General features: G+C 43.7%; 1 protein-coding gene across 5 annotated transcripts in view; it reads left to right on the top strand.

The window, feature by feature from the left end:
- Positions 1–17,719, top strand: part of LOC134524399 (ephrin type-B receptor 5) — a 75,315-nt gene that overhangs the window by 23,818 nt on the left and 33,778 nt on the right. For 4 of the 5 annotated variants that reach the window (XM_063354441.1, XM_063354432.1, XM_063354426.1 and 1 more), the window contains exons 3-4: positions 5,682–5,746; positions 7,316–8,012. In XM_063354441.1, the coding sequence (XP_063210511.1) occupies positions 5,682–5,746; positions 7,316–8,012 (762 nt within the window). Of the gene's footprint in view, positions 1–1,265; positions 1,339–5,681; positions 5,747–7,315; positions 8,013–17,719 lie in introns of all 5 variants that reach the window. The other variant, XM_063354449.1, reaches the window with a different exon arrangement.

Below are 17,719 nucleotides of genomic sequence, written 5' to 3'. Positions count from 1 at the left end.
TGGGAACACCTTGCAGATTGAGGGGGGTTACTACCAACAGGGGCACAGGAACTTATTATGGGATGTAGGAAAGATCATCTGTGGCTTCTGCAAAACTTACTGTGGGTTGTTTAGGAAGAGAACCGTAGGTGGGGAAAGTGGCGGATCAAGGTGGTTTCGGCGAGGATCAAATGTGAGAAAATAAGAGAGATAAGGGCCCAGTCATGTGTAAACAGGCTGTTGGTCAGTATGCCCGTGAGGCCTTAATCTGCACCTGATCACCACAGTCTTTCTTCTTCTTAAGTTCAATTTTTCACTAGTTTCCTGGATGAGGGGGCTTTATTTTGTGTGTATGTGTGTATATGGACATTTAAATGCCAGCAACTGGAGTTGAACCACAGGTCATAGGGGCCCATGTGTCAGTGCTGCCAGTAACTGGAGAGCCTGGAAATGATGAAAATCAAGTGCCAGGAACTCACGTTTTACCATAGGTCATAAGATCTGCATATCTGTGATGCCAGCAACTGGAGTGAGTGAGCTTATATGACTGAGTCTGTGATCTCTAGCAAATACCAAGCCAGACTAGCTGGTTAGTAGAGTAAGTGGGTTGGGAAGCCAGGGAGAGACCAGAGAGTGTGGGGGATGAATGAGACACCTGTTTGTGTGTCTGTGTCTCTGTGAGTGAGACAGCTGGAGGAACTATCTCCTTAGTGGATCAGGAGGTCCAGACCAACTAGTGGGGAGACCATAAGTTCTGGGGGTTCTTTGAGAGCCCTATCTGTATATTGTGTTTCTCTGTGCAACTGGAGACAGGATGATCAAAGGCCAGCTCCTGGGAAGGCTAAGTGTCTAAAGGCCGGTTACTGGAGGGATCTATAGTGCGTGTAGCTGTGCATATGCTTGTATATGTAAGCGGGGTTAGGTGGAGTGGGGCAGCACTACAGCAACGGGCTGAGGGCCTTGGTGGCTCACATGTCCAAGTGCCAGCAACCTAAGAGAAGAAGAATCCAGGGCCAGCTACTGGGTAGACTGCATGCCTAAACCAGTTAGTAGAGGATCCATAACGAACCTCTGTGTGTGTGTGTGGAGGGATGTATCAGTGAGTGAGGGTGTCTGAATACTAGGAACAGGAGTTGGGCTACAAGCTTCAGGTGCTTCTATGCGCAGGTGCCAGCAAATGGTAAGTCTGCGGACACAGAGGTTAGCTACTGGATACTGAATGTTTAAGAACAGTTATTGCAGGCATCCGTATTGTATATAAATGCATATATATTTCCCACTAACAGACCTTCATCCTGACCAGCCAGAAAGGGGAGCAGAATGAGGCCGTTAGTGGTGCTATTTCTGTTTGCATGACTGGTGAGTGTTTCTGTCTGTGTTGATCTTTGTGGCTGGCCATTTGTATATGTGCAGTGCCTACATGTATTTGTGCGTGTGCCTATTGGGAATATCCACTCAGCCTTGCTATTGGCTGGACGTGCGGACATGTAGCTGCAGCAGCCTTGCTTATGTGAGGTTACTGGACTGGGCAACCCCTAACAATATTTTTGCACGAGCCCAGAGAATTCTTTCTCTTTCCAGCCCTCGTAGAGAGCATTCACAGTCTTCCTACATGTTCATGTTCAAGGCATGATCATACAAGACAGAATAAGCCCAGTAATATTTCAGTTGTTTTCAAGAAGTCTGTAAACCCAGGGAGCTTTGCTGCTTGGGGCATTCAGCTGCATAGCAAAGCAAACTCTCTGAATGTTACCTTTTACCCTAGTGCCCTTTGCCTTATCTACCATTACGTGTGTACAATTAGATATATTCAGAATTCAACTGGACAAGGCCTTGAGCAACCTTCTGTAGTTTAGCCTGGCCTGCAGAGGCGTGTTGATCAAGATGACCTCTTTACCTCCCTTCCAGCTTGTTTCATTCTGCGATCCTATGATCTGGTCATTCTTAGCACCAGCTCCTCATCCCACAGGTAAAAGGATCCTTTTGCTGTCTTCTTAGGATCAGCTTTCTACTCAGTGGCTGTAGTTTGCCTAGACTTGGGTTGTATAATTCCCTCTTGCACCACTCCACTGTTAAGACACTGAGGACAAGTGTTCTTCAATCCAGAAAGCTGTTAGGCCATTTTTGCAATCCGGAAAGCTGTTAGGCCATCTCTGCCTTCATGAAGTTTGTCCAGCAGTTGATCGTCCTTGGGTGAATTGTCATCCTCTTGCATCAGGGGAAAATTTTGCGTGTAAGACAAGCACTAGAGTGTCTTGCTTGAAAGTATAGGCTAACCAAAATCTGAAAAACGTTAACATACCTATTCTGAACAGTCTGATCTGTAATAGCAACTTCCAACCTCTGCCCAATTGATCTTGACGCTGGCATTATAGTATAGTGCAGCCCAAGAGATTGGTTTGTGGCATCAGTATAGGCTGGTACTAGCATAAGTATTTGTGGGGTTTTTTTTTCACCCTTTCTGGCCTGCAAGAACAGAGGAGATACTGAAATGAGAGTTTAGTTAATTCTGAATTTTGTTTTAAGAAGAGTGTAATGAATCCATTTGACTCTGCTATAAAAGATGATGGTTTTTTTTTAGTTTAGGGAAGACAAGTATAGGAGAATCTCTCGTCAGCTTTTTTTCTCTTCTTTGTACTAAAATAGCAGTCTTAATAAGAAATTGGAATCTCATTCTTCAAAAGTGTAAGATTAAAGCAGAAGTCAAAGAAGAATTGCTATTGTTTTGTGTGTTTAAAAGTCTCCAGATTGCTCAGATACCTTGGTTATTCCTTATTTTTAATCCATAGTGGAATATTGTTCTGTTGGTACTCTGAGGTCGCCTCAAGAAGTGCTGTCTCTAGCAGGATCATGGACTGTCCTGGGCCTGGGTCTGATCTGATAATGCAATACCCTTGATTTTGAGCAAAATAGAAAGGGTGTAAGCCATTTTTATTCCAGGTTGGTAAATTCAGATGAACAGACCATTGCTATCTGCACTGAAGAGCGGCAGAATACTGGTCTGGCCCAGCACACTGAGGATGTAGAATGCTACATCAGTACTAATAAAGTGGCAGAGTGAAGGCTTATACCAGTACACTGGTATGTGCTCATTCATACTGTTAAGTTACTAGCACAGTCATGGGTTTGGCCCATGCCAGCTAACCTTCTCCTAAACAGTGCCTAGGTGTAGGTCAGAGGTTGGGATGGACCAAGGACCATTCCTGAGAGATTGTTTGGGTGCCACCATGCACTTCTGTGGGGTTGGAGTTTTCAGCCATGTGAACATGAGCCATACCATGCCTTTTGTCCTCAGAACGTAGTCTAACAGCTTGTTGGATTTACAAGTGCACATGCAGCTAGTGTGACTGGGGATCTGCTTCAAGGCCTACAGCCAGTAGGAAAGGGAGAAAAAGAAGAAAAATAATGAGGGACTTCTGACTGTGGGTCACAAATGAGATTTATGCACACAACATTCTTGTTTACTTTCCTTATTTTTCTAATGCTTCCTGACTTAAAATATTCGTTGTGAGAGAGGCAGTTCTGTCTGCTTTGGGCTGCCTCTATCTGTTCGCCTGTGAAGTATTCATGTACTTGATAAAAATTACCTTGCTCACTGGTGAGAAGCCCTCTGGAGAATACGCTTCCTGCTAGTCATGGCAGAGCCCAGGCTGCTAAGCAAGTCTTCTCTATTTTCTCTCCTCTTCTTTCCTTTCTCACTTTTTGTCTGGCTTCCCATACCCTGACTAAATTTTTCTCTATTTTATTTTCTCCTAGAGTGTCCACGGGATAGTTGCATTATACTTTGGTGAATGGGAGACTCAGACCTGACTAGAAAAAATGTTCTTTCTTTGTTGAAAAATTACCATAGTATATTATTCCAGCATATCAAAGCCATGTTTGAGAATCCAGTGGCTGAGTACTGACATGACGGAGTGCAACCCCTGTGCCAGACTGTGCAATTGAGACAGTAATGTGCAAGGGGGGAATGCCAAGTCCCTCTGCTGCCAGGACAGCCTAGGGGAAGACTAAACTTCAAGGAGGCATAGGGCTTTCACAGATGTTTTGCCACTCAGAGGAGCCATCTGAGCTGAGCTATCCTCAAGTACTGAGCTGCTCAGCACTTCCTGAGGTTTGTTAGGCAGTTTCAGTGGGGTTGTGCTTTAACTGTAACCAGTAGCTCTTTCCAGTTCTGGCAAGCCAACCCAGATAGTTTGCACTGCTTTTGGAGCAAGGAACTGCATTGGCTGCTTAGGAAGGTCTAAGAAATACATTGACTCCTGTAGGAATATAGGCAACATCATTTCGGGGATATTGATGAAGCCTGAGGTCTGGATAAACTTGCTCACTTGATCATGTCTGCCCCAGGATGAGTCTAGTCTTTCCTTTCTGCTGATTAATGTGGAGTGAATCCCCAGCAGCGCTGATGGGGATAGTGAAGTCAGCAATCTGTAATTTGGAAACAGAAGCTATTGAGGATCTCCCCTGTGTAAAACAGGGGACTATCACGTTGTTAAACCTTTGCAAGGGGAATAATTAAGCCTGTTTGGAAATAAGCTGCATGTTCATGTTGGTTTTCGATTTTTTGTTTGTTTGAGGTTTTTTTGTTGGGTTTTTTTTGTGGTTTTTTTTCTAAACAAAGACACAATATAGAAAAATGAAAATTAAGCAGACAAAAGAGACTGACTTCCCAGAATTTAAAAAAAAGCAGTCAATTTGTACAGTATGTATCAACGCATGTAAATACCTATTTGATAGAGTCTTTTTCTTTCCCTATGTCCTCACTGTAAATGTACCCAGAAAAGTGCACATGCTTGCATACCAGTGACTTCCAGGGTGGTCTCGGACCTTGACGTTCACTTCTGGAAAATACTATGTGTATAGCTTGCACTGTCACATTCTCTTCTGTATTTCTTTGTGCCTGAACAGAGAATAACATCTCCAAGAGCAGTCAAGACTAGTACCTGTCTCCAGTGGTAGATGAAATAGCAATGGTAATGCAGACTAGTCGTGGGAATAAACTAGGCCTGTGAAGTTCTGCAGGTACCCTACTCCTGAGTGGTATTAATGCAAGACACTATTTAATACTGATTTTCTGATAAAAACGGGACTCATAGGAGGACTTGCAGCCTAATGCCCAGCTCCAGAACAAAGTGAATCCATTACAGGATCAACTGGGTCATCATCCTAAATTCCCACAGAAATCCGGTTCCAGAGATGGAAACAAAAGTGCCTTGGCCTTGTGCCCACATTTACACCTGCAAATAAAATGGACAGCCGTGGTCCTGAGGAGACTGGCATGCATTCATATAACTCATCATTCTGTCCCACCCTTTCCTTTCCAAAAAGAGGGTGGCCTCATCTGTACTGCTTATTGTGATAACTCTGCTCCATGCTGTCAGTGTGCTTAAACTTTGCCTTGGGAAAGTTTTTGTCTGGCCAGAATATTGCCAAGCAACTTGCTGACCGTGAGTTTGCAGGATTACATGCCTAGTGCCTCTGTGCCTGTGTTGGCGCTGCTTAATCTGCTAGTATGGATGTAGCCTGTCATACTTAATCTCAAAACATTAATGTATATTCTGGATGTGTGTAAGCCCTCTACAAGACGTGTTTTGGGGTTTTTTTTCAGAGACAATCTTGTGAGAGACAGATGAGATTTTAGTCTGGCTTGGAAAAGCACAAAACACTTTTTAAAATGTATTTATTTTTTTTAATATAAACAGAAATACTTCTGGATACAACTGGAGAGACCTCAGAGATTGGCTGGACCACCCACCCTTCTGATGGGGTAAGCATTTCCCTTGTCATCTTTTTGACTGCACCTTTGCTGAGAAGGTGTATATGCATTGATGAAGAAAGGGAAACTGGAACCAATGAGACATGTTTTATGGATGTTGTACATATGAACAATTTGAACATGGTACATTGTGCAAATCCAGATTGGTAAGAGAGAAGGATACTAGGTGGGATACTATTGCCACATCCTTACCCCCTTCCTTCCACCCTCCTTCAGAAATACTCATGAGGTCTCCAGCCATTCCTTTCACATGGACTAACTAGAATAGAATAGAATAGAATAGAATAGAATAGAATAGAATAGAATAGAATAGAATAGAATAGAATCATAGAATCTGTTAGGTTGGAAGGGACCTTTAAAGGTCATCTAGTCCAACCCCCCTGCAGTAAGCAGGGACATCTTCAACTAGATCAGGTTGCTCAGAGCCTCATCAAGCCTTGAATGTCTCCAGGGATGGGGCCTCCACCACCTCTCTGGGCAACTTGTTCCAGTGTCTCACCACCCTCATTGTAAAGAACTTCTTCCTCATGTCTAATCTAAACCCACCCTGCTCTAGTTTAAAGCCATTGCCCCTCGTCCTATCACTACATGCCCTTGCAAACAGCTCCTCCCCAGCTTTCTTATAGGCCCTCTTCAGGTGCTGGAAGGCCACTATAAGATCTCCCCGGAGCCTTCTCTTCTCCAGGCTGAACAATCCCAACTCTCTCAGCCCATCTTCATAGAAGAGGTGCTTCAGCCCTTGGACCATCTTCGTGGCACTCCTCTGGACCCACTCCAACAGGTCCATGTCCTTCTTGTGCTTAGGGCTCCAGAGCTGGACACAATGTTCCAGGTGGGGTCTCACAAGAGGAGAGTAAAGGGGGACAGTCACCTCTCTTGATCTGCTGGCCACGGTTCTTTTGTTGCAGTGCAGGATGTGATTGGCCTTCTGGGCTGCAAGCGCGCATTGTTGGCTCATGTCCACCTTTTCATCCACGAGTACCCCCAAGTCCTTTTCTGCAAGGCTGCTCTCTATCATGTCATTCCCCAGCCTGTATTGATAACGAGGGTTGTCCTCACCCAAGTGTAGGACCTTGCACTTGGCCTTGTTGAACTTCATAAGGTTTGCTCGGGCCCACCTCTCTAGCTTGTAGAATAGAATAGAGTAGAATAGAATAGAATAGAATAGCATAGCATAGCATAGCATAGCATAGCATAGCACAGCATAGAATATTTCAGTTGGAAGGGACCTACAACAATCATCCAGCCCAACGGCCTGACCAATTCAGGGCTGACCAAAAGGTAAACCATGTTATTAAGGGCATTGTCCAAATGATGTTGACAGGCATGGGGCAACAACCACCTCTCTAGGAAGCCTGTTGCAGTGTTTGACCAACCGCTCATAAAGAAATGTTTCATACTTTCAGGTCTGAACCTCCCCTGATGCAGCTTTGAACCATTCCCATGTGTCGTATCACTGGATACCAGGGAGAAGAGATCCTGTATTTTTGTTGCAGTTGAACTCAATCCATGTTTTTTTACTATTTGTTCTTCCTTTTCTCTCCTATATATCCTTTATAGTGGGATGAGGTAAGTGTCCTGGATGACAAGAAGCGCCTGATCCGAACCTTTGAAGTCTGCAACGTGGCCGAACCAGGTCAGAATAACTGGTTGCGTACTCACTTCATAGAGCGACGCGGAGCCCACCGAGTCCATGTCCGCCTCCGTTTCTCAGTGAGAGACTGTGCCAGCATGCGCACCGTAGCCTCTTCTTGCAAGGAGACTTTCACACTCTACTACCACCAGTCAGAGGCAGACATAGCCTCTCAGGAACTGCCAGAGTGGCGTGAGGGCCCCTGGACCAAAGTGGATACTATTGCAGCTGATGAAAGCTTTTCCCAGGTGGACAGCACTGGGAAGGTGGTAAAGATGAATGTTAAAGTACGTAGCTTTGGGCCTCTCACCAAGCATGGCTTCTATCTGGCCTTCCAGGATTCAGGAGCCTGCATGTCTCTGGTGGCAGTCCAGGTCTTTTTCTACAAGTGCCCAGCTGTGGTGAAAGGATTTGCCTCCTTCCCTGAAACTTTTGCCGGAGGGGAGAGGACCTCACTGGTGGAGTCACCAGGGACTTGTGTACCAAATGCTGAAGAGACAAGCATGACTGGGTCTTCAGGTGTTCGGTTGCACTGCAATGGAGAAGGAGAGTGGATGGTGGCCATTGGACGATGTACCTGCAAGGCTGGCTACCAGCCTGTTGATGATGAACGAGCCTGCCAAGGTGAGAGTCCCTTTTTCCCCACCCCTTTGGCAGCCACTTCTTTGTTGATTCTCTGTATTGGTATTATTTGACATTTGCTGAAAGTTCACAGATCTAGGAGATTAAATAATTTCTAACAGCCAATGGTTACTAGCAACCTCTTCTGACACTTTTAGCGTCTCAGACTGGATTTGGAGCAACCACTTCTTGGTGCCAAGAACATGGTTGGAAACTCCACTCAGGCCTTAGTTCAAGCTGCCGCCAGAGACAGCCTGTCAGGCTACATATACAGAATTAGCAGTTGTAACTGGCCAGATCTAACATAGTTCCAGTTCTTTACCAAGAGGCAACAGAGTTATAGTAGTGATGCCACATAAAGCAGAGCTGAGCCCAGAGCTAATACACTCTGTCATCCTAACTAGTTTGGACCCTTTTGCCAGTGCTCTTGGAACTAGTGATTAAAAAAAAGAAAGGGGAAATGGCAGCAGCCTGGTCATGGGATGGGGAACATGCAGCAGGGATCTATGAGCCTGGCTCAATAAGAAAAAACAGTCATAATGGTATTATCATTGCCTCTAATGTGCTCTCTGCCCTGGGCCCCATGCTATTTTCTGTGAAATGTTTGTAGGAGGCAGTAGAATAAATTACGTATCACCCAGTAATGGTATTGGGCCAAAATCTGGTCAAGTCTGAACGCCTAGTCTAATGGCATGACTGTCTTCATGTCTCAAGCTTACGACAGTCCATTAGACCAAACTGCTGATGTTGGCTATATAATTTTATGTGTAATGTTCTTCTGGTGCTTCCTTGGTTTTAATATGTGTCTACTCAAGATCTCTCAGCAATGCAAAGTGTTGCTGCACCACACTTAGTACTCCAAAAAATTAAATGTAATGTGGAATCCAGTTTTGGTGGCAGACACAATTTTAAAGTTTGATTGTAATTTATTCAAATAAGAGTTCAACTGGGACATCGAGGGTACAAATATTCTGGTTAACACCAACTACAAGTGCAATGGATAGTTAATAGCTGTCAATATGTTACCTTAAGTTCCTGTTTCATTAAGTGATTGGGGTCATGCAAAATAACTTTTTGAAAATACAGTTCATTGTGCAGGAGACTTACAAATCAATTAAAATTGATAAGTGCCTTTTATTTGTTTAAGCTTTGAAAATTATTAAAACGTGCGCACCTTATTATCCTGCTCACCCTGAAAGAAATGTAACTACATTCATGTAGTGCTGCTCCTGAGACACAAAGCTCAGACGGACATAGAGGAGCTCAATATGGTGCTAGCTTTGTTGTCTGCATCAATAGCATGACAACTTCACAATTGAGGTAAACTGCCAGGCAATAATTTATCAGATAGTAGTGTTAAGCGCTCAAAAAATGTGGAAATTTGGCTTGGCAAATAAAAATAGGAATTTTTAAAAAAATCTATCTTCCCTTTTGTAGCGTTCAATGAAAGCTGATATTCCTTTGCAGCCCCAATATCACAGAAGCTGAAGATAGATGAAAATGGTAAATATTTTAAGGAATAACTGAAATAATCACAGCCTATCAAGGCACAAAACACTGTTCCCATCATTTACTTCCTGAGATTCCATGAGCAGCATAGAACAGCCAAGACAACCAAATAACGAATTTTAATGTTAGAAGGTGTTTTTTTCTCCTCATGTTTTACGTAAACTCGTCTGCCTTGTTCACTATTTGTGATCTCTTCTCCTGCTAACAGTATGTTGCTCTCCTGTCTGAATGGAGACATGTTCAGCTAGTGTAATTTTTCCCCTTGCTTGGTGTTTCTTTGTGCGGAGTCCTTTCCAGGACTACTTCTCTGTATGTTCTCCCTTCCTAAGAACAGAAGTACACTGTGATACAGAGTAGCTACAGTGCTCTAGATGAAATACAGAGCAAAAGCAATAGGGCAAGGGCAGATTTCTACTGATGATCCTGCAGAGAGTTCTTCTTAATAAGACTGAAGAATGAGCCAAGGATAGGAAGGAGAAGCAAGTTTCCTTCTTACACTTTACTAGAAGAGTGTGTGGGCATTGCCTTCCCCCTCACCATATGGAAGCCTGTGGAGTCCTTCCTGGACCAGCTGTTACCTCTTTATTTATAACAAAGAATCTGACAAGAACCATTCTGAGCAGATAGATAGAAAGCCCTTTTTTTTTCTTGCCCCCTATCATCAGTTAGGATATTTTCTTTCATTAGCTTCATAAGACTGCCTGCAGTTTCTTACTATATGGACAATTTCTCCAGCTAAATAGAAGAGTGAAACAAAATCCTTTAGTAAGCCCTTTAGGTGATGTGGGATGTGATCTGTGTGGGATTCGCTTTTGACCTTATCCAAATAAAGTATCTCATGCTGAACAGTCAGAAAGGAGAATGTCAGTTTACCGAGGAAAAAGGAAGTCTGGGACCTTAGCTCCTTTTCTTTCTGTAGATGTAGACACACGGGGTGCCCTGCCTTGCAAGGTTTCCTGCGACTCTAAGTGTTTTTACACATAGAAGGCCAGAAATGGAAAGTTCTGGGTGATCGGACCATCCTAGGCTACTGATTCCCAAAATTCTGGACTGACTGGCTGTTCTCCCACATCTTCTCTCAGATTCATTACTGAAAACAGTTGTTCCTGCATTCCACATCCACAAACAATTTTACAATATAGTATGTTTCTTGGGATTCACCGCCCACTGCTTATCGTTGCCTTTCTTGCTAAAAGTCACATGGGATTTAAGTTACCAGATGCTTTTGAAGATAGTACGTAGAATTCATGACTGAGACATTTTTAAAAATATTTCAAAAATGACAATGTGGAGAAAAAAGAGAAGAGAAATGACTGCTTGATAAAGTGTTAAGCAGATTTCCAAATGAAGAAGTGAGCTCTTAGCTTGAAAAATCACTGAAATAGAACTATTAATTTAATAATACAGAGTTTATCTTTTTTTTCCTTTCAAGTCCAAATACGAATTAATTCCAAGTCAGTTCTGCCAATCAAGTTCCATGTCTGGTTTTCTACTCAGTCCCATAGTGGTATCCAATATGATGTTTGTCCTACATCACTGAAAATGTGCCATTACTATACCAGTATACCCGTACATCTGCAATTACTCTCCAGCTACCCACCAGCTGTTTCTGTAACTCAAAGGACTGACTCTGCTCCCTTTATCCAGCTTTGATGTCTGAGGAAGATCATGGGACTATAGGAGAAAAACATAGATGGAACCATACTTAGAAAGGGATAGAGTGGAGGGACCCCTCTCAATCATGAGACTGGGGGCAGGTCTTTTCATCCTTGTTGAAGTCCCCCTGTTGGACCTGGACTGCTTTTGGGTACCATAGTGTATTTGGTTTACGTGGCAAGGTTCTGGTGGTGGAGAGTCTGATGGGGTGCCCTCTGTGAGCAAGGGCTATCCCCTACCAGACATAACTTCTTCCAGACAGCCCAGCGATGGACCTATCACAGGACAGAGCTGAGCTCATTAGCCATGTGTGTGGCACCTCTGTACAAACATATTTAAGAAGGGGCAGAAAACACCAGACAGAGAAAGTGGGAGGGAACAAAAAGAATGAGAAAGAGCAGAGGGAACACAAAGGTCAGAGGAGGAGGAGGAGGAGGGGAGGCACTCCAGGCACTGGAGCAGATATTCACTGCAGCCCGTGGAGGGTCCCACACTGGAGCAGATGGATATTTCCTGAAGAACTGTGACTCGTGGAGAGCCCACATTGGGGTAGGGGAAAAGTGTGAGAGGGAAGGAGCACACCCAGTATCCTACCCTGTGATGCTTTGGTGGAGTACAAGTGTTTGGAGTGAAAAGAGTTGAGTTGAGCTTGGGAGAGGGGGGAGAAAAGGTGTTTTAATGTTTGTTTTTATTTTCTCATTATCCAAGTCTATTTTAATCAGCAATAAGTTAAAATAATTTTCCCCAAGCCAAGTCTGGTTTGCCTGTGATAGTAATTTGTAAGCAATCTCCCTGTCTCTATCTCTACCCATGAGCTTTCTCATCCTGTTTTCTCCCTACGTCTTTCCGAGGAGGAGGAGTGAGAGTGGCTGGGTGGGCATTTGGCTGTTCACCAAGGTTAACCCGCCACACAGCTACTTCTCTCTTCTTTCCCTGGATGTTTCTGAGAGTATTAAGGGAGCAAAAGGTCTGCCTGTCTCCTCTAGTAGCTGTAATTGGCTCTTCTGTAGGATGCAAGGGTGTACAAAGAAGTCAGATGGAGGATTCCATAAAATTGCCCATGTCCATGGCCATATGTAGTCCCTTCTGATTGTAAAAGGTATCACATCTGTATTACTGATAACTACAGGAGCTATTAACCGTGCACACAGTTGAGGGCTGTTTGAGGGCTCATTTGGGAAGAATATTGCGTGGTTATTTCCATATTATTAAAAGATGCCCCTCCTCACCAGCCTGGATAATTTTTTTTTCAGTGTGTGAGGCTAAGGAAATGTTAAGATTTATGCTAAATCATAAGCTTCAGTAGTCTGCTAAAAATATGCATATATTATTAGCCAAAAAAAAAAAAGGCACAATAAGCTCTTATCAAATTTTAATTGCTTAAAGGTGCTTCCTTTAAAACCATAGAAAAATGTACGTTGCAGGGACCTGTGGAAGTTTGCTGCTACAACACCTTAATGCTTAAAGCAGGATCAAATTGGGTTAGGTCACTCAAGGTCTATTCTAGTCTAGTTTTCATTATTCCTAAAGATGAAGATTCCAGGATGTCCCTGGGCAACTGTTCCAATGTTTGACAACACCCATGGTGAAATTTCTTTTTCCTATATAGAAAGAGATTGTAATAAGATGTATTAAAACTTGTGTCAGTTGTTTCATGTTCTATCACCTTATGCCTACACCTTCTTCATGTCCTCCCATTAGGTGGCTGATGCCAGCTATAAATTTCCCCCCTCCAGCCTTCTCTTCTTTAAAATGAACAAACCCAGTCTTGGCCCCTCCTGAGTAAGAGCTTTAACTTTGAGGTAAACTCACAGTTCATAATAATGTTTGTGCTAGATTACCTTTTTTTTTTTTCCTTACATATTGCTCCTTTCATCAGCTTCTCCAGCCTTATTCTGCTACATGCACATATATTTGGTGGTTTTCAAGCAGTTTTCCTATATTCAGTGGTTCCTCTCTACTCATATTCTATTCTTCCCCTGCCCAAATCTTTCCTCTCTTGTTTTGTCTTTTTTTCTTCATACAACCCATTCCCTGGCCATCTTCCCAATGTATAACTAGCTAGTAATGGCTTCAGCTCCACCTCTTTTACCTAAAAATCAACTTACTCAACTGATCTCCTATCAACAGTTCAGCAGGAAACAGTTCCTAGTCACTTCATGTATTTTATCTCAGTTGATTTGATGGTCTCCTTTTCCATTTAAAAAAAACCAAAAGCCACATGCTTCTCTCCTTATCTTTCTTTCATTTTCCACTATCTCTTCCCCACCTAAACAGTTGTAGAAACTATGATGGTGGAGAGTCTAGTGGGGTGCCCTCTGTGATAAGAGGGCAGGGGCTGTCCCATGCCAGACATAACTTTTCCCAGACAGCTCAGCTGTCTGGAAACAAACTATGAAACTCCTGGTCAACCTAGGGCCCTATCATTTCACCATGCCTTGCTTCTAACTCTGGCCGATGCCGCCTTATTCAGAACAAGATGCAAGATACACAGCAGCAGTCACTGTGGAATAGCCTGCCCTGGTAGGATATTACTTCCTATCACCATAAGCTGGTCATAGGCTTACATCTGGGAAAAAAACCTGCCAGTGTTTTATCAAAGTTACTTCGATTTTTCTTTTATAGTGTGTCTTCTGCATGCTAATTATGCCATCTTTCTTGCAGTATAAGAGAATAATCATAGAACCATAGTATCATAGGGTTGGAAGGGACCTCTGGAGATCATCTAGTCCAACCCCCCTGCCAGAGCAGGGTCACCTTAGAGCAGATTGCACAGGAATGCATCCAGGCAGGTTTTGAATGTCTCCAGAGACAGAGACTCCAACACCTTTCTTGGCAGCCTGTTCCAGTTCTCTGCCACCCTCAAAGTAAGGAAGTTCCTCCTCATGTTTAGGTGGAACTTCCTATGCTCAAGTTTGTGCCCATTACCTCTTGCCCATTACCTGTCGCTGGGCACCATTGAAAAGAGCCTGGCCCCATCCTCCTGACACCCACCCTGTAAGTATTTATAAGCATTGATAAGGTCCCCCCTCAGCCGTCTTTTTTCCAGACTAAAAAGACCCAAATCTCTCAGCCTTTCTTCATAAGAGAGGTGTTCCAGTCCCCTGATCATCTTCGTAGCCCTTTGCTGCACCCTTTCCAGCAGTTCCCTGTTCTTCTTGAACCGGGAAGCCCAGAACTGGACACAGTACTCCAGATGTGGCCTCACCAGGGCAGAGGAGAGGGGGAGGATGACCTCCCTCGACCTGCTGGCCGTGCTCTTCTTGATGCACCCCAGGATGCCGTTGGCCTTTTTGGCCACAAGGGCACATTGCTGGCTCATGGTCATCCTGTTGTCCACCAGGACTCCCAGGTCTCTTTCCACTGAGCTGCTCTCCAGCAGGTCAGCCCCCAACCTGTACTGGTGCATGGGGTTATTCCTCCCCAGGTGCAGCACCCTACACTTGCCCTTGTTGAATTTCATAAGGTTCGTCTCCGCCCAACTCTCCAACCTGCCTAGGTCTCTCTGTATGGCTGCACAGCCTTCTGGTGTGTCAGCCATCCCCCCCAGCTTTGTGTCATCAGCAAACTTGCTGGGGGTGCACTCTATCCCCTCATCCAGGTCATTGATGAATATATTGAAGAGGACTGGGCCCAGTATTGACCCCTGGGGAGCACCACTCGTCACTGACCTCCAACTAGACTCTGTGCCCCTAATCACAACCCTCTGAGCTCTGTCTTTCAACCAGTTATCTATCCACCTTACTGTCCATTCATCTAACCCACTCTTCCTAAGCTTCCCTACGAGGATGCTGTGGGAGACCGTGTCAAACGCCTTGCTTGATTTTAATGTGTAAATCATGTTTCTACAGTATTATAAATTATTAAATCCTTTCCATCATCCTGTTCTCTGTAACTGGCAAACTCCATCCCTCTTTGCAGTTGATTCAGTTCAGGGCTTATTCTAGCAGTGCCTCCCATTATCTATTAAAATAAGTGACATGGCCCATACCAGTTATCTTCTCTTGCTGATCTGCATGCCCGTTCTGCTTTCCCTATTGTCCTTGTTTGAAGTAAAACAGAATGAACTTTCTGTTCAGTAATTTTACACCTAGAGTCATTCTCATTTGAGGCCCTCTGTAGCTATGCACATCCATTTTTCCCTAGGCCTCAAATTCGGCTATGGCCATTCAACCTTCCTAGTTTGACTCCAATGCCAGCTTTGACAGTCTGTTCATTTTTGATATTCTCACATCTAGTAGTCACTCTTGCTGCCCCACAGCACACCTGGGAGCAGAACTCCTATATCAGAAATAGATCACTTGTCTCAGTCAAGAAGAGAGCAATTTTATACTCTTTTAAACGTCTTCCTATGTCCCAGCTCAGTTCCAAATCATATCTGGGTACAAAAAGTCAGTGTCACCTGTGTCACATTCCCTAAAAACACTGCTGGTTTTACATAAAGCTCTGTTGAAGTTTCCAACTGCCTTTTTGGTCTCTCTTCCCTTGCTGTATTTTGTTTGGCTCTCAGAATATTTCCTCTCTGCTCTTATTGTCCAAGTAAGCTTTCCAATGCCTCTTTCTCTCTTTTAGCTTCTTTGGTTCTTGGTCTGTTCCCTCCCCATTTTCATTTTCTTCACACATACACCCCTCCATAATTCCAGCACTTTTTCTGCTGGTGTTGATGTTTGTTATTGTTAGAAGTCTGTCAGAAACTGCTCCTCTGCCCTCCCGGGTGGAACTTGTCTCTAGTGAGCAGTCAGGCAAATACAAGCAACACAGGGGTGAGTGTTGTAGGGGGGAGCTGAGGAAAATTGGGTCAGTGTCTCTGAGATGAGCTGTGCCCAGCTGAACTGTTGTGGCATTCTGACACTGTGCCAAGATATGAAAAATGACTGAGACAAGCTGAGGGGAAAGCGCTTGCGCACTCCGAACTCTGCCTTCTCCTTTCATAGTAACCTTGACTTGATGGGAAGTGGCAGCTTGCTCTGTTCCCTGAGGTGCTAGCTCTGCAGCCCTCTGTCCTTGCATTGGATATTGTGAATCAATGCTGTGATTTTCTGTGTTTTCTTGGAAAGTACTGGTGCCTGGGGGACGATGAAGCTGTACTGTCCCCAGTGACAAGGCCTGTGGCTTAATGGGGGTTGGGGTTTTGTGTGAAGTTATTTTGCAGGCATACAGTAGAGGTGTTTCAGGAGAAGCTGCTCTTGTTCAGGCTTTCTCTGGGATGGTCTTGAAATGGTAATGTTCACTAAAGCAAAACATGCTAGTCCTGGTGGTGGTGGTAAGAAAAGTTTAGGTATTTGCCTCCAGTGAGCACAGTAGTCATCTGCAGAGATTATAGGACCACAGCAAGTGGACATAATGCCATGATCTGCAGTAAGAAGGGAATGCAGGGTAGATGAAAACTGAAAAATCTTATGGTATGAAGAAAGGGATCCTTCAGAAACAAATGAGAGGTGGATTCTGTCTGTGTGTGGAAAGACAGCCCTAGGCTCACTGCATCTGCTGAAATAAAAGGAAGTAGCTTTTGCCTATTTAGATTGCCAGGAGATTTTTTTCTCTTTCCTCGCACTTGACCTTTTATATACTATTTATAGAATGACTGGAATGAGGCAATGCCAGGAAAAGCTCCATGTCATGGGAACAATTATTGTTGCCATTTGTGGGCTAAAGTCCTAAGTGCAGGGAGCTAGTGTATATTAGGCAATTTTGGAAAGGGATAAAGGTGCTTGTGAATGTAAGGAGCTCCCTGACTGGATGTAGAGGCAGGGTTTAGGTGGAAGCAGAAGGTATGTGATAGCTACAGTCTCTGCCTATAGAGGCCATTCTTTAGCTACGTGGAGGCCAGTTAGTGTCTATTGTAGTCAGTCCAGCCTTATTGGTCAAAATTGCAAATGTAAAATACAAGTAACTACGACTGTTTCCTTGTGTTTCCTTGTGTTCAGAGGGACCTCTGAACCTCATGTTTTCAGTTTGTGCCCGTTGCCTCTGGACCTGTCACTGGACACCACTGAAAAGAACCTGTCTTCGTCCTCTTTGCATCCTCCCTTTAAGTCTCACTTCATAGTCTTTTTCTTTTTTCTTTTTTCTTTTTTTCTTTTTTCTTTTTTCTTTTTTCTTTTTTCTTTTTTCTTTTTTCTTTTTTCTTTTTTCTTTTTTTAACTATCTTTTCATTAGGACGGTACAGGAGATGTGAATCATGTTTAATCACTGCAAATCAGCTCTGATTGTGGTCTGCTGTATAATTTCGTTTTGCTGTTTTTCTGCTGGAAGTAGAAATACCCAGCGGCAGAGGGAGAGTTTGAAAGCATGATCTTTTCTCTCTATCTGCCATTCCTCCTGGAAATACCAGCATGAGATTATAGGTTTATGTAGTCATTCACTTTTTTCACTAGAAAACACAAAAATAGTCACTGTGGAGAGATCTTTCCTCCTAAATTGCTCCAGATTCCACTCCATAGTTCTTCAGCTGCCATTTTTGTCATGTGAGTTGAACTGGGCAGATAAGTCTTTTCCTTTTTGCTTTCCTTTACTCTTTAATCTGTCTCCTTTAAACTCTTTTC

This window comes from Chroicocephalus ridibundus, chromosome 1 (genome assembly GCF_963924245.1).
Source record: "Chroicocephalus ridibundus chromosome 1, bChrRid1.1, whole genome shotgun sequence".
Taxonomy (NCBI): domain Eukaryota; kingdom Metazoa; phylum Chordata; class Aves; order Charadriiformes; family Laridae; genus Chroicocephalus; species Chroicocephalus ridibundus.
This window is presented reverse-complemented; position numbering and strand designations above follow the sequence as displayed.